The sequence below is a fragment of the Scleropages formosus genome, chromosome 21, assembly GCF_900964775.1.
Source record: "Scleropages formosus chromosome 21, fSclFor1.1, whole genome shotgun sequence".
NCBI classification, from domain to species: Eukaryota; Metazoa; Chordata; class Actinopteri; order Osteoglossiformes; family Osteoglossidae; genus Scleropages; species Scleropages formosus.
Genome location: NC_041826.1, coordinates 14,115,826 through 14,131,314, shown reverse-complemented (window position 1 = coordinate 14,131,314; position 15,489 = coordinate 14,115,826). Strand labels below are relative to the sequence as shown.

The 15,489-nt window shown below is 39.1% G+C and overlaps 1 protein-coding gene across 1 annotated transcript; it reads left to right on the top strand.

Annotated features, from left to right (window-relative positions):
* The first annotated feature begins 1,957 nt into the window (after nucleotides 1-1,957).
* On the top strand, nucleotides 1,958-13,950 carry LOC108918659 (fructose-2,6-bisphosphatase TIGAR B-like). Its single transcript, XM_018726135.2, has 6 exons — nucleotides 1,958-2,150; nucleotides 2,657-2,694; nucleotides 2,993-3,114; nucleotides 7,277-7,354; nucleotides 7,954-8,064; nucleotides 12,717-13,950. Exons 1-6 carry the CDS (start codon nucleotides 2,119-2,121, stop codon nucleotides 13,110-13,112), a joined length of 777 nt encoding a protein of 258 aa, XP_018581651.2. The 5' UTR covers nucleotides 1,958-2,118; the 3' UTR covers nucleotides 13,113-13,950.
* The last annotated feature ends 1,539 nt before the right edge of the window (nucleotides 13,951-15,489 follow it).

Here is a 15,489-nt window from a genome sequence, read left to right as displayed (position 1 = left end):
AAAAAGCTGATTTTGTTTCATTACACAAATAACATTACATAGTTGTAATGTCACTTGAGTTTGCTGCTATTTTATAAACCTTCGTATCGTAATATAATTATTATACTGCTTAGAAATATACAAAAAAAGATTAATGCTGAAGTAGAGGGTAAGAGAATATGAGACGAGTGTTCGACTGGAAATGCTCTTTGTTTTCTACTCTGTCATTTTCCCTGACATGTTCTGCAAATGCGGTATTACCTCAGGTTCACTGGCAGCATCAGTGGAAGCTCTTCAACCCAGTGTCACAACTTTGCAGTTATTCAGGGAACCTTGGAAAGCAGGATATCACTGCTGTCGTGGAATCAGTTGGGGGGATGTTCCCCCAAACAAAAGCAAAGGATTAAAGGCAAGATGGACTAATGGTTCCTACATGGACTCACAGTGGAAGGACAAAAAACTTTGAAACAATCTTTGAATTTCACTTATCTGGGCATGAAACATTTGTCAATCTATTTTTATTTTATGCAAAGTTGCTACATCTGTGACTGTGGGTAACACCATGGAAGGGAAATGTGTTTTTAAGTTCATTTTAATCAGCTGAGTGAAACAAACTGTTGAAATCTAGCTAGTGATTTGAGGTCTGTTACCATCAGTCCTTCAGTTTTCAGTAAATCAAAACTAAACCAGTGGCTTGCTCTACGAAATGTGTGCTCCCTAAGTTTTTTGGTGTCAGTATATATAGACACAAGCAGTGGCTGATCCATTCAGTGTGTCTTGACCACAGGTAGACAGGCCACATTACCAGAGCAATGTGGATTTCACTTTTTCCTTCCACTATAATAAATAACATCATGTACCTCAGTATGTTGGTTGCACAACCTCTCTTCAATAAACCTTTGCTTTAAAGAGTGTTACACAAGATTGTTAACTCTCACATCTGTTTTCTTGAATTTTACTTTAAGTGAAGCAGTCTTAACTGTACAGATGTAAGCAGGAGGGCACAGAATGACCTAGGAAAAGAAATGACTCAGGTACCGGAGAGAAGAGGGTTGGTAAAGTGGCAAGAAGGGTGCAAAACTGTTTATTACTTTTGGCATTAATAATTTCATTATCCTGAAAGTTTCCTTTGCTTGTTCAAACCCATAAAAACACACAAAATTACAGCACACTGAGGCTCAGATGAACACCAAAAGGAATGGAAAAACTCCGATGGCGTGCTTTACAAGTGGGGTCCTGAAGGTTTTCTGTCAATTTTGCTCGTTGAGTTTCAGTACTCAATGATATGTAAACAAATCAAAGTTAGCCTTGAATTCAGTGTTTGTAACAAATCAGTTTTTTATTGATTTGTTCTGTGATGATCCCTTACTGTTGTGAAGTATATGGGCATGTTGTGTGGTCAATAAACTCACAATGAAATAATAAACTGGTTTACTATGTATCTTTTTCTCTTTTGCACTTTAATAGCCAATAATTGAATAAACTGGTTATTCAGAACAAAGTAGCAGACGTTCTAATCTGTTAATGAATTTACATTTTACAATGGTTAAAAATGGGAACTTCAGATACAGTACTTTATTATCAATTCAATTTAATTTTACAGAGTGCTTAGTTTAACACAGGCATAAGGCAAGAAAAACAAATACATGAGATAAGATGTACCAGTCATGTTGGGATAAGTTTCCACTTAATTTTTCAATATACCGTTAAAATAAATATTTAACATTAATTACACTCCACTGCACTGCAGCTCCATTTTCTTCCTTTGTAACTTTTATAGAATTTTTAAGTGAAAGTCGAGATAATACTTGAGCAGGCATAACCTACCAGTCTGGGTGAAACTGCCCAATCAGAGATTGGAGCGTTCATCGTCACTGCGGCGCTAAAAAGGCAATGGCCAATGGTAACAAGGCTTTTGACGTCACATCACTGGCGTTATACAAATGAAAGCGTCTGAGGGTGTTTTACGACAGGCGGCGTTCAATGCGGAACAGACCGGTAACATACTATGATTAAGGCCATCCAGTGGAAGCAGCGGTTTATGACGTACTACCACAGGAAGCTGACGCAGGAGGCAGACGCAGGGTCTGTCCGCGAGCTCGCCGGTTCATAAACTACCTCAGAGAAGAATCCGCAGCGATGCTTAGTTTTGGTTTGACTATAGTGCGACAGTAAGTAGCCCGCGCGGCTGCACGGCGGGTTTTAATCATGGTCTTTGTGAGTGTGGACTGGTAACTTACAGTTACAGCTGCGTCTCAGCGTTTTACTGGAGAAACGTGGTTAAATACTCCGTACACCACGGCATGGCATGTACCCGTTGCGTATAAATAATGAGGCGCGAACGCTATTCGTTTTGACGCAGCGGTGTTTTGTCCGTCCGGTGTCCGAAGGTCACGGTTCGAGAGCGGCTCCTCAAGTCTTCTCTCGCTCGCTGTCCTTTAGGAAACGAACGTTGTCCACTTCTGTTCTGTCGAGTGCATTTTTATCACTATTTTTTTATTTTTAAAAATTAATGTTCCTTTCTTTGTGTTTAAGAGACCTTCGTAAGGCAGCCATTGATGTGTGTTCGATTTACTCCCTTATTAAATCAACATTTAGTCCTTGAAGATCATAATCATGTTTTTTTTAACAGTCTCCTTTTTAGTCTGGACTCTAACATTTCTCTCTTGGTCTCCAGTGGTGAAACCCAGTACAATAAGGACAAGCTGCTACAAGGTATAATAAATGCTGCATGTAGTATGAGTGTCGAACCCCTCACATTTTTCATTTTGTGTGTAGTCACTACTACAGTAGTGTTTGCTTAATTTTACCCACCAACAACATTAATTTATAGGAATGGTTTTTTTTTTTTTTTCCCCCCCCACTAGCATGAGCAATAATACAGCAGGGAAAGGAATTTCATATTTACAGTTAAATTTATATTCTGAGGATTGGGCTGCATGTGTGTTGGGAGACATGCTTTACACATGATGTCTCTGCTTCTTCTCTTTTTGTGTGTGTGTGTTTTCTCCAGGACAGGGAATTGATGTGCCGCTGTCTGAGACAGGCCTTCAGCAGGCGGAGGCTGCAGGCCGTTACCTGAGAGACCTGAAATTCACCAACGTGTTTGTCAGCGACCTACAGCGTGCCCAGCAGGTGAATTCAGGGTCACTGCAGCAAGGAGTTCTCTTACCCATCTCAATTTTAAACATTTATTTGTTGATCTTCAATCATACTGGGTAAATATGCATCCTATGTTGACTGGAGAAGGTGGGAAAATTCAGTTTATTTTTCTAGAGTGCTCTTCTCACACAGTGACAGAGTGCTTCATCACAGGCATAAGGAAAAGAAACAAATACATTGGATGAAAAAGACAGCTGACTACAGAACTAGCGTAATACATTATCAATGCTTTTATAAAGCTATAAGTATGCCTACTGGCCAGAGGGGGAAAGAAACAAAAAAACTCCCAATTGAAAGCTGAGGGAGAAAAAAAAAAAAACTCTGGGAGTCCAAGTGTCAGTGGCTGCCCACTCCTCCTGGGGATTCTAGATTAGAGGACTTCTAAGTCAGTTTACAGGTAATAATGGCATTCTTGTTGTACGGTAGCTTGATTTTACAGTTCTGCAAGGTATGTCTTGTCCGTCATGGCGGTTGGTCATCATCTTCACTTGGCTTGGGTGCTTCTGTAACGCCCGGCTAGCCTCCTCAGGTCTTATTGTAGAGAAGCAATGCTCAACAAGAAGAAATTGTTAGTAATTATAACTTAAGTTTTTAATATGTTTTAATACAAAGGTGGGAAAAACAGAAATGCAGCCAAGTGGAATTAAATTTCGTGATGATATGCCTGAGTGAACATGTAAGTTTTCAGTCTGGATTTGAAGACCGAGACAGAAGGCATTTGACAGTAACTGGTAGACTATTCCACAGTTTAGGTGCTCTATACCTAAAAGCATGACCTCCTACTGAGGTCTTACTGAAATTAAGACTGAATTCCATCATTCTAGTATGGAACAAGTAAAGGTGCCTTTTGTTGTATGTTACAGTTCAGTGCTTATCTAGAACTGTTTAACAAAAAAGTCCATCATGATACAGTGCAGAGGGGAAGTGAACAGCAGTCTTTGGGTTTGTTTGTATCCTTTACTAATGTACTGCTTGCTTTATAATCCTAGTAATTTCCCTGAGTGCATCCGATGTACAATCATCCCCTCACATAAGCCCATTTGAGTTGTAAGAATTCAGTTTTGAGGAGTTCTGTTTAATACCTCTACTTCAGCTTGAGTCATTACTTTGTGTTTGAGGACCAAATTTGGATTTCTCATGCCTCAAGACTGCTGACCAGTACAAGACTTTTACATTTATTGATTCAGAAGATGCTTTTCTCCAAAGCGAATTGTAATGTTTATGTAATTTAGCTGACACCTTTATGCAGGGTGACTCGTAGTCTTAGACACACACCACTACATTTCTGTAGCAGAGCAGTGTGACAGACTCACAAATATTACAAGTAATTTAATCACAAGTACATTTGATACAGCAAACATTGCATTGTGCAAGGAAACCTATATGTATGTGAGGAGTTGTAGGCATTAAAATGCTTACTTATGTTTGTTGGCCTTTTTAAGGTTTCTATATTTGCAAGGAAACACTCATGGATCCTTTGGAATTATCTGGATTATTGCATTAATTACGAAATTTGGTCTGGTCTTCTGCCAAATTACAAAAACAGACACCATGCTTAAATAACACACAGAAAACTGCACTAATTGTTTGATTACATCCTTTAAACGCTCACAGTCCAGGACTGAACCATTGTGTTTATTAACTAGTATAACCTTTAGCAAACATTTTATATAGCTGCTGATCAGACTTGAGACAACTTTTATAAGGAACATTTGACAATTCCTCCTTACAAAACTGTTTCAGTTCATTGATATTTCATGTATGAACAGCTCTTCAGGTCATGGCACAGCATCTGTTAAGTCTGAACTAATTTGGGTATTCCAGAACACAAATTTCGTTTTGTTTAATCCATTCTGTTATTGTTTTACTCCTGTTCTTTGGGTCATTGCCTTGTTGCATTACCCAACTTCTTCTAAGCTTCAGGTGTCAGACCACTACCCTGATATTCTTGTGTAAAATTTCTTGATAAAACTTGTAATTTATTGTTCCCTCTATGATATACTAAGATATACGGGCCCCGAGGTGGCAAAGCAGCCCCAAAGCAAGAGCCTTCCACCATGCTTTCCATGTGGGGTTGAGGTTTTGATGTTGGTGAGGAGTGCCCCCCCCCCATTCAAATGTAAGATTGTGTTTTTGTTAAGGTGTTTGGTCTCATCTGTCGACAGAACTTTGTCGCAGATGCATTACAGAGCCTCCAGGAAGACTTTTGCAAAATTGAGGCCTACAGCAGTTTTTGTTGGAGCTGTGGTATTTTTCATGGTATCTTCCCGTGTACACGATTCTTGTTGTTTTGTAGGGTGTTTTTTGACACATGAACAGACTTTTGGCAAATTTAAGAGATTTTTTGGCAGTCCTTTGCGATTACCCCAGGGTTCTTTTTCTTCTTCCTTCAGCATTGCACAATCTTTGCAGGATGCCCACTCATCAGGAGAGGAGCAACACTACCAAATTTCCTCCATTTGTTGACAGGTTGTCTTGATGAACACCCAGGCCTTTAGAAATGCATCTGTAGCTTTTTCTAGCTCTATGCATCTCTACAATTCTTCTAAGGTCCCCTGAAATTTTTTTTTTTTTTATTAGGGCATGGGTCTCATGAACAGGCCTTTCGTGAGAAGAGTAACGAAACTTTGAGTGCACTCTTCCCCCCCCCCATAGGGCAGGGCACTTCCAGCCTGTACCTGCAGTGTCTTCTGATTGGGACTCTTTCTTCTGATTATCTATAGCTAATGAATGTATTTTTGTAAACATGTTTAGTGTGATTTGTTTTCTTAATCTTTGGGTAAGCATTTTATTGTGGCTTGTCCCATAAAATTTATGTGGTGATAGGGTTAGATATGGTTTTTGGCTTTAGCACAGGGTTTGTGACAGAGTGATTTTAACATTTACATTACATTTTAGTAGATGCTTTTCTCCAAAGCGACATCTCAGATACACATATACTGTGTGTGTGTAATATATATGGGGGAGTTTAGAGTCACATATCTACCTGATATGCATGTCTTTGGACTGTTGGAGCATATCAGGACACCTAAAGGAAACCCAGACTAAGTGTATGGTACATAATAAATGGAGGAAAAGATCTGAATGTGGACAGCTATACAGTATTATAGAGTAATAATGAAGGGGACCTGCCTTGTTATTCCAGCTGCTGTTAACAATTTTTTGTCATTTTAATGTTTGGTGATATTTTAGCATAAATGGTGTCATTTGCAGCTCAGGGAGGCATTTAATCTTTTGCCATTGAAAATAATTCAAATGTAAGTACCATTTTGAGAGTTCACATTACAAAGGGTTTTCCAGAAATGCAATACCTTTACAAGGTGAGGCAGAACTGAATAAAAGCAAAGTTCAAAACTAAGGCAAAGAACAAAAGGAAAAGCTGGAAATCTCTGTAATGATTCCTGGAGAAGTTGCGTGTCTCAGTAATGTAATATCAGCATATTTCTGTAGACAAAAACTAGGAGAGGAGGTCATAACATCTGGGCAAAATACTTCTATAAGATGATCACTCAGCTATATAAGTGCAAAAGGATGTGAGACATCAACAGGAAAATGCAAAGTGATTGCAGTAATCCTTATATTATGTGACCATCTTTGTTTGTGGTTTTCGGGTGGCGACAAATTTGTTGAATCATTTAGTTCTGATGCAACATTCTGTCTGATGCAGTTGTACATCTGCACGATCAGCAAGTGCTGTAATAAATTAATTACAAATGAGGTATTCCAGGAAAGAAACCTGATGACAACAATTACACCAGACTGATTCAAAATCCCATTTCCCTTTGCATTTGAATTTCTGCAGTACTTGACATTTCAGCTGCTTTACTTTAATGCTTAAGACCATTCCATAGATTCAAGAACTGCACTTGGAAATTGGAGTCAAGGATAACAGCTGATAATCAGCTGCAAATCCGCTATACAGAGGGTAACAGCAGTTTCGGAGTGGACTGCTGTCGGTTCCAGGAGGGGCGCTGTTGTTGTACTTTAGAAAAGTACTTGACCTGAGCTTTTTCGGTAAAATATCCAGGTGTCTAAATGAGTAAAACGACTCTATCCTAGTCATTACATACATTTATGTGAAACTTTAATCTGAAAATGATTACCAGCAAGCCCATGCTTTTCTGCTGCATTTTAGACTGCTGACATCATCTTGAGAAACAACTTACACTGTGCTGGCATCAAAGTAATTAGTGATCCCTTGCTTAAAGAGAGGGTAAGTGACCTTGGCTGCACCAGTCTGTCTTTTTGGCTTTGCAGTGATCATCTTGAGTAATGTGTTGTGCAATTCAAGTCAATGTGTAGCATACGCAATCATTATTCCACTACCTAAAGATATGTTTTGAAAAATATAGTACAAATTATAGTAGAAATATATATATTACAAAGTCCAAATTAACTGGATATTTGTATATTTTGTATGTACTTTTTAGTATATTCACTATCTGTACTTTTTTAATGGTGTCACTGTACTGTATTCTATAAGCCCACTAAGCTGCTTTGTATAAAACATGTTTGCTAAATGAATAAATGCATACAAGAAGCAGTACAGATGCCGCAACTTTTCTGTTTAAATACCTGTCCCAAGGAAATGGCCCAGATTATTCTTATACTGAAGTGAAACTAGGAATACCCAGCTGTACAGTAAATGGGCAAATCCTTATAAACTGCTCATCTAAAGTTTTTGTTGTCTTGCACATAGAGCATCAGCTAAATAATAATTCCAGTAATTATGTATATTGTTGTGGGATGTCATTTGACAAGAGCTTGCACATGCAGTACTTACCATGACACCGATGGCATGTTGGGTTGCAGAGTTTTGGCACTGCAGAAGGGCAGCCGGTAGAGCACTTGAAGAACATGGCCAAAGCAGCTGGCTTGTCATGTCCAGAGTTCACACCCCCTGCAGGAGAGACCCCAGAGCAGGTAAGTTTGGGAAGAGGAGGAGGCTGAGGACCAGAGTTTTTGCAATTGTTTGTGTTGTTGGCTTTTTTTTTAATTATTTTTTAAAACTCCATTTTGACATTTTCACAGGTCATGGGAAGATCTTGTAGCCCTAGCAAAGTTTTTATTTTTTTTCCCCCCCAGTATTAATGATATCGGTGCACTTTGCTGAGCATTAAAAAATTAGTGCTGCTAAACCACTGTGTATTTTCCTCACTGTGATGTCATTTGTTCCCTGAGTTGCTGGAAATATTTGAGGACAGTGTTTAAGTGCAACTCATGAAACAAACATTAGATGGCAGTGTGACCCCTTAAAATTATTTTTTGACACCCCCATTCCAATGATGGAATGAATTTCTCAGCTGATCCAAGCAGCTCTGACTGGTGTAACTTGTACATTTTCATAATTACACTAGCATTTTTTTACCAAAGCAAGTAAGGTGAGTTACCAGGCACAAAACAGCTTTAGGGTTTTAAGGTTATAATCCTTTGGTCACAATATCTTGTCCAGTACTCAAACTTGCATTTTATTGCAATATTCACCCTTTTGGTGAAATGTTTGCTTTGGACAAAGAGGAGAAAAAGCAAGCAGTTTTTCCTGACACACAGTAATTATGTCTAATGAACTAAGACTGGATCTCCTGAAAGTGTGTTTTCAAGAAGTGAACAGTGACAACAGTGGAGCCTCCACTTGTTCGCACTGCTACTAGAATATGAGTCTAACACAGATTACAATGCGTCAGAACTATCCATTTCATAGAATTTTTTTTGTGATCTCTCAAATACTGGACAAGTCGGGTTTGGTGTCCCATCAGTAGAAGGAACAGGCTAACCCCTTGGCATCAGATTTCATGCTATGAAATAGGAAATTCCCACTCATCAGATTGCCTTTATGTGTAAGAAGACACTGCACCAATCCAGCAGCTTTCACTGTAGAGCACTTAATATCCCCAGGATTGTTCAGTAGCAGGCATGCTTTTCAGGAAGAGCTTTCTGAAATTTCTTTGTGATTAACATCTTTCTCACTTGCCAGTTCAGCAAACATTTGACCTTCCTTGACATCATTTCTCAACTATGCTATATCTTTTATAGTTGTCGCCTGCTGTACTTAGACATTTGCCGTAATAAGATTATAACCCAAGGTATGCTTATGTTGCTTAGCTTTCACTTTTCATTCAAAGTAACATACATATTTTTATATGTCATATCTGGATCATGATTATGTCATGGACTTAACGGCATTTTTGGGTCCATGTTTTTATAAGCTATTCTCCCTGGTCAAGTAGGCATTAATTTCTATAGCTTTTTTTCAATAAATAAATTAAACTTTAAACAAGGAGTGCATTTCCTCTTCATCAAATGGCATGTCTGTCATGTGTGGGGTTCCCCCCCCCCCCCCCCTTTTTTTTTTTTTTGCTTAATCATTTTTTTGTTTTCTACCTGTATTGGAAGTTGGAAAAACCGGGCCTCTATCTTCAATCAGCAGCATAACTGCTGGTAATACATTTTGTGCAGCTAATGAAGATTTAATCTTGCCATTACTGCTGAAATGACTAATTTCTGTATTGCTTTATTCCAACTAGATCTGCTTATGAGAATTTATAGAACTTTTGTTTTCCACAATTTTAGCCAAGTTAAATTCATTTCACAGAAATATGCTCTCTACATCACTGGATTAAAGTTTTCTATCACTACAAACAATTTGCTCTTATAGAGGCCATTTTTGAGCTTGATATGTACATTTACAAAAAGTCTTTGGGAGCTGTGTTCAGTGGCTAGGTCACCATAAGCCAAGGAGCCTCCGGTGTGTCCATGTGTACAGCAATGTGTGCAGTTTTTGGTACACGCAAGTAAAGTGACGGAATGTTACTAGCAATGCAGTGATTCCTGTGGTTACAGACAACACTGCTAGCAGTGCCTCACGTGTGCTTTTTGCATCACTCAGTGCAGTTCAGTCATCTGTGGAAATTGTCTGCACTTTTAAAATGTATCCAAGTGAAAGTATTTGAAAACTTTTTCTCAAGGGATGTGTGACATGGGGAAGTGAGGTCAGCCGTAGAAGTGCTTTTTGGAAAGCTGTATGAAGACTGAAGATATTATGAAATGAAATTGCTACTTTGACTCTGGACTCGGTTTTAGAAGGGGAATAATGGAGCCTATGAATATTATTAATTTGCATTGCCATGATATGGAAAAGAGAACAGATTACAATAGGTAAACATGTATATTAGAGCTGCTGCCTTTGGATCCAAACTAAAATTATAAAGTTATGTTAACTGAAGTTTTTACAGGTTTTTTTATTATTATTATTATTATTATTATTATTATTATTATTATTAAAAAAAAAAAAAGCCTTCATGAGTTGGCCACCCATCCCTAAAATTTTATAGTTGGCATTACTCATAATGTGCTACTGAGAGCCACCGCCTTTGGAGCCACAGGTTAAAGGTTCGATTCCCACCCCTGCACCGCCACTGAAGTAGCAGTATCAGACAGACTGTGTAAGTGAGATCAAAAGCTACACATCTGTACATTCATCACTGAGCATAACCTGATGTTACCTGTTGTATGTCCATCAGTAAGTTTAATTATGAAACTAGCAGAAGATAAGAATGCAGTGTCAAGGTTGACAGTCTCCAATTGACAAGCTTCTTATGTCTGCACATGGCATTGCCCCACACCTTACAATTAGCTGTCAGAGAAGCTGAAACAATCACACACACTTAACTGCTTGTCTTGGGCAGGGTTGTGGTGATCCAGAGCCTATCCTGGAATCACTGAGCCTAAGGCTTGCAGTGGGGTGGTACTCCCTGGGTGGGACACATGGTAATACTCACTCTCACACTATGGGCAATTTAGCATTGCCAATTCACCTGAACTGTGAGAGGAAACCAGAGCACCTAAAGGAAAGCCACACAAGCCGAACTCGATTTCAACCTGAGCAGCCCAGGCACCAGATGACACCATGTCACCTGTGAGAATATACACGCATACACCATCTGAAACTGCTTGTCCCATACGGGGTCGTGGGGAACCGGAGCCTAACCCAGTAACACTGGGTGAAGGGCTGGAGGGGGGAGGGGACACACCCAGGACGAGATGCCAGTCCATCGCAAGGCACCCCAACCGGGACTCAAACCCACTGGAGAGCAGGACCCGGTCCAACCCACTGCGCCACTGCACACCCCCACCTCCACCTGTGAGAATAGTCCATTGGAAACAGTCTTACAACAGTCCAGTTGTTTTAAATGCAGATAAAGCAATTAACCAGATGAGGGATGGAATACTGAGTACTGCTCTTGTTCCACTTTATAAGGATTAGGAATTCTGGAAATTTTCAACATTCCATCTTGCAGCCAGAAAAATAAGCACTGCTGATGCATCATCCCTCACAGTTGCCTTAAACGATATCCTTGTTTGCCATGGCCTTCATTGGAAACACGTGGTCAGCATACTCCTACATAACTGCAGGGTCATCATAGCAGGAAAGGCTGGAGTTAGATGTATTGAGCTGCTTACAAGCATCTGGTGAGCAAAGTGACTCAGCAAGGCAACCAATGCACTTACACACGGGGGGAAGTTTAGTCCATTCACCTGAAACACAGGATTGTGGGCTGAAATCCAGTGGAACACAGCAAGAACAAGCAAACTTTACAAAGACTGCTGAATTCAAACCCACAAGCTAGATGCTGAGAGTGAAGAACCCTTCAACATAATTTATATTGTTTTTAATGCATCCAACATCCCTTTCAGTCCTATGTTGAAGATATACAGTGGGGTCCAAAGTCTAAGACCCCTAGTAAGAATGTTTAGAAATTAGAAAATAATGTTTATGGATTTTACAATGTAAATTGCTTTCTCATAGATTCTCAATTATGCAGGCTACTCTGATAAATTTAGCTGTTTTTGTTGAATAAAGAACAGGTTCAGGAAGGAGGGATGCTGGCACTACTATGTACAAGGAGGGTTTTTTTTTTTGTGAGATTATTTTGTACATGGTTGTGGATGTGTTGGTTTATGTGTTGTAATGTTTTGATATATTTGATAAAAAACTAATAAAGTTAAAAAAAAAAAAAGAAATTAGAAAATAATGCAAAATAGAAGCATTCTCTGTGGTGGTCTCAAGACTTTTAGACCCCACTGTATACATAAAATACATAAATATATATATTTACATTTAGATTTATATAAGGGAGTGAGTGAAAAAGTACAATAAGTTGTATTGGAACAGTTTAATATTGTGGGTTCTTTTTGACTTGGTCTCGTATTTTATACATATATATCCTCACAGAGTAACAGGATATAAGTTTTAAAATGTTTGCTTTATACAGAAATGAAAAGATATGCTGTCTAGAAATTGTAATATGCTGGGGATTTAAACAAAAAGGAAATGGTCAACTTGACCAAAGTTTCAGTTGTGACATTTCTTTTCTTTTTTTTTTTTTAATTCCTTCATGTTGGACCAAAACAGTCTTTTGCATAAAGGGGACTCAGACCTGATTCAGTAAAGGTCTAGAAATCACTTGACTCCTGACTTTCAGTGCTTGACTTGTGTAAATGTAGGTGGGAAAGTGAGACTGATGGAAGACTGGAGGCCAGAGTGTTCACTAAGCGTGTTCATCTGCTTGGCTCAGGTGAAGCTCCGGGTCAAGGCCTTCCTGGAGGCCTTGTGCCAGCGCATGGCTGCAGACCACCCTTGTGATGGAGAGATGGCACTGGCCCCTGGAACACTGGGGCCCCCTGCAGGCCTTGCTGATGACGGCATCCATGGCGTGGTCCCACATGCCCTGGTCGTGACCCATGGTGCTTACATGCGCCTAGCTGTGCGCTACCTAGTAGAGGACCTGAATTGCAGTGTGCCACGTGGAGTCAAAGTGTCCCACATTTTCTCTGCCTGCCCCAACACTGGCATTTGCCGTTTTGTTGTAACGTTACGCCATGGCGACGCCAGCCGCTTGCCTCCCATTGCCATCCATTGCATCTTCGTCAACAGGAAAGACCACCTGAAGTCTCTCAAAGAGCAACCGTAGCAGAAGAGCGCAAGAAACACGAAAGGCCAAATGCTGGGCAGCTCTGAAAGACAAATGGCTGAACTGGTTTTATCTAAAAGCTTTTTTAGAATTCAGCATGGTGCAGTTGTACCTTGATTAAGATTAAATTTATTGAAGGCCTTTTTAATTCAAGGAAATACACTGTTTGAAAAGGTTTCCTACAATTTTATGTGCTTTAAGTCAGCTGACCTCGAGTTCTGTAATAATTCTTTTCCTGTGAGAAAAGCAATACAAGTAAAAAAAAAAAAAAAAAATGCAACTGTTTATATTCTCTGTAGCTAGTGTAGTTCATGGTTATGCATATCATAAGTTTGTCTGCACACAGCAGTTCCTTCACCATGTGTCTGAATTGCATGCAAAAACGCAGTAGAACTGTGGCTCAGACAGCATACCTGCAGCCCTCGGTGGATAGATAAGTGGGTTCTGCAAAGGGATGAATGAACATAAAGCTGCAGGAAGAGATGTAAGAGCATCCAGCAGTTTTGTGTGTCTTATGTCCTGCTGCCTAGATACTGTTATGAGACCAGACCTCCTTATTCATTGACTGTAAACTTGATCTTTGCACAGGATTTGACTTGATGTTTCTAACAAAATGCTTTCCCTTGAAAAAGCATTTATTACCTTATTTATAGGCAAATAATACTTGCACAGTTAAATGTAAAAAATATTTCCTTTGTAAGATATTCAATGGACTGTTGTTGGTTTCATTCAGGTTTTTTGTTGAATATCAGAAAGACAAACAAGGACAAAGAAATTTTGAAGAGAATCTTCACATGTTCTTATGGTGCATGAACCAATGAGCCTTCTGGTTTTTCTGTTGATGGTAAAAAAAAAAAAAAAAAAACTGTGTGTAAAGTAAAAGAATTAAGATGCCTAGTTGTGTATTCTAAGTGAGCTACATGGCATGTGAATGGTTTTGCAGACTTGGAAATCAGCTACAAGCTTAATTTTTCATTTGTTTTCTCCTGAGTTATCTCTTGTGTCGCTGATGTGAGATGTGGAAATCGATTTCTGTTTTTCTTTTCTTTCTGTCCTTCTGCTGGATTATCAAACATTTCAGCAGCTTAACGTTTAGCTGCTCAAAAGTCATTCTTTTAACTGGTTTTGAGGCTTGCCGAGATGTGACAGCTGTGAAACGGCACGCTGGAACGTGGGGTGTAGCACTACAGAGCCGTGGTCCTCAAGGGTCATGGGATGGTCTGGTTTTTGCTCCAGCTCTGCACTTAATTACTACAGAAATGTTGCTGAAAGCGTAGTTGTTAGGGCTCCTGCCTTTCGAACTGCAGGTTCAATTCCCACCCCTGGCTGTAGTATCCTTCAGTAAGGTACTTACCCTAAATTGCTCCAGTAAAGTTACCTAGCTGTGTAAATGAGAAAGTAATTGTGAGTTGCTTTGGACGAAAGTATGAATAAATGGAAGAATGTGACTTTACCCTGGATTTCAGGTGTGAGCCACAGTCGCTGATTGTGTTCCGTCACGCCTGCAGGGCTCTGACTCTCAGTGGTCAGACTCGCTCTGATCGACAGATGTTTAACTCCTTTTTTGCGAACTGTAGGTACGAGTTGTGACCAGCAGCCACCTTTTTTGTAACTGTAGCACATCGACTCTCTTCTGTTTGTAAGCTTTCTTGCAAAGTATTATTTCTTTGTCCTATTGGAAGCGTGCTTATTTGTTTAACGGCACTGGGAACACTTATGGAATAGGAAACAGCAGCAGGCTTATATGGCAGATGCTCCCATTCAGCTACCCTTCAACAAGAAAAAAAATCTACAAGAAACTGTCACTGGGGGGAGGGTCTCACTACATTCAAACATAATTCTGGCTTCAGTTCTCAAGTTCTTAGGAAGTTATTTTAGGAAAACTTTCAGGTGTTACAATGTTAAAATAAAAAGGCAAGAAATAGAGTACCTTCATTTCTATAATGATGACAAAAGTAAAAGTGAACCACATAAATGTATTTTTTCAAAAGTATTTTTTTCAGTAAGACGTGGATGTCTCCAGAAATATTCCATGATAAGATCTAAAAAGTCGAGGCACACACTTTTTGTCTTTTTATACATTTATTGGTAAGTTTTAATAGTACGAAAATGCATATAAAATGTTCTCCATTGCATCTGACAATACTGAGTCCATATAAATATTATAAATAACTGAATACATTTAAATAAATAAATATTCTCGCTTTGAGTATTAATAATAGGATGTGTTTAAATAAATAAATACTCTTCATAACCATAACTGAATACATTTAAATAAATAAATACTCGTTTGCTTTGGGTGATGGTAACTGAATATATGTTTATGTTTAAATGAATATTTTGGTCTCTTCCTGGTCTTTGTTGGTGGTGTCTGGAA

Coding starts and splice junctions, on each gene's coding strand:
- LOC108918659 (XM_018726135.2), top strand. CDS start 2,119: ATGCTTAGTTTTGGTTTGACTATAGTGCGACA. Junction 3,115..7,276: donor ACCTACAGCGTGCCCAGCAG/GTGAATTCAGGG, acceptor GCTGCATTTTAG/ACTGCTGACATCATCTTGAG. Junction 7,355..7,953: donor ATCCCTTGCTTAAAGAGAGG/GTAAGTGACCTT, acceptor GTTGGGTTGCAG/AGTTTTGGCACTGCAGAAGG.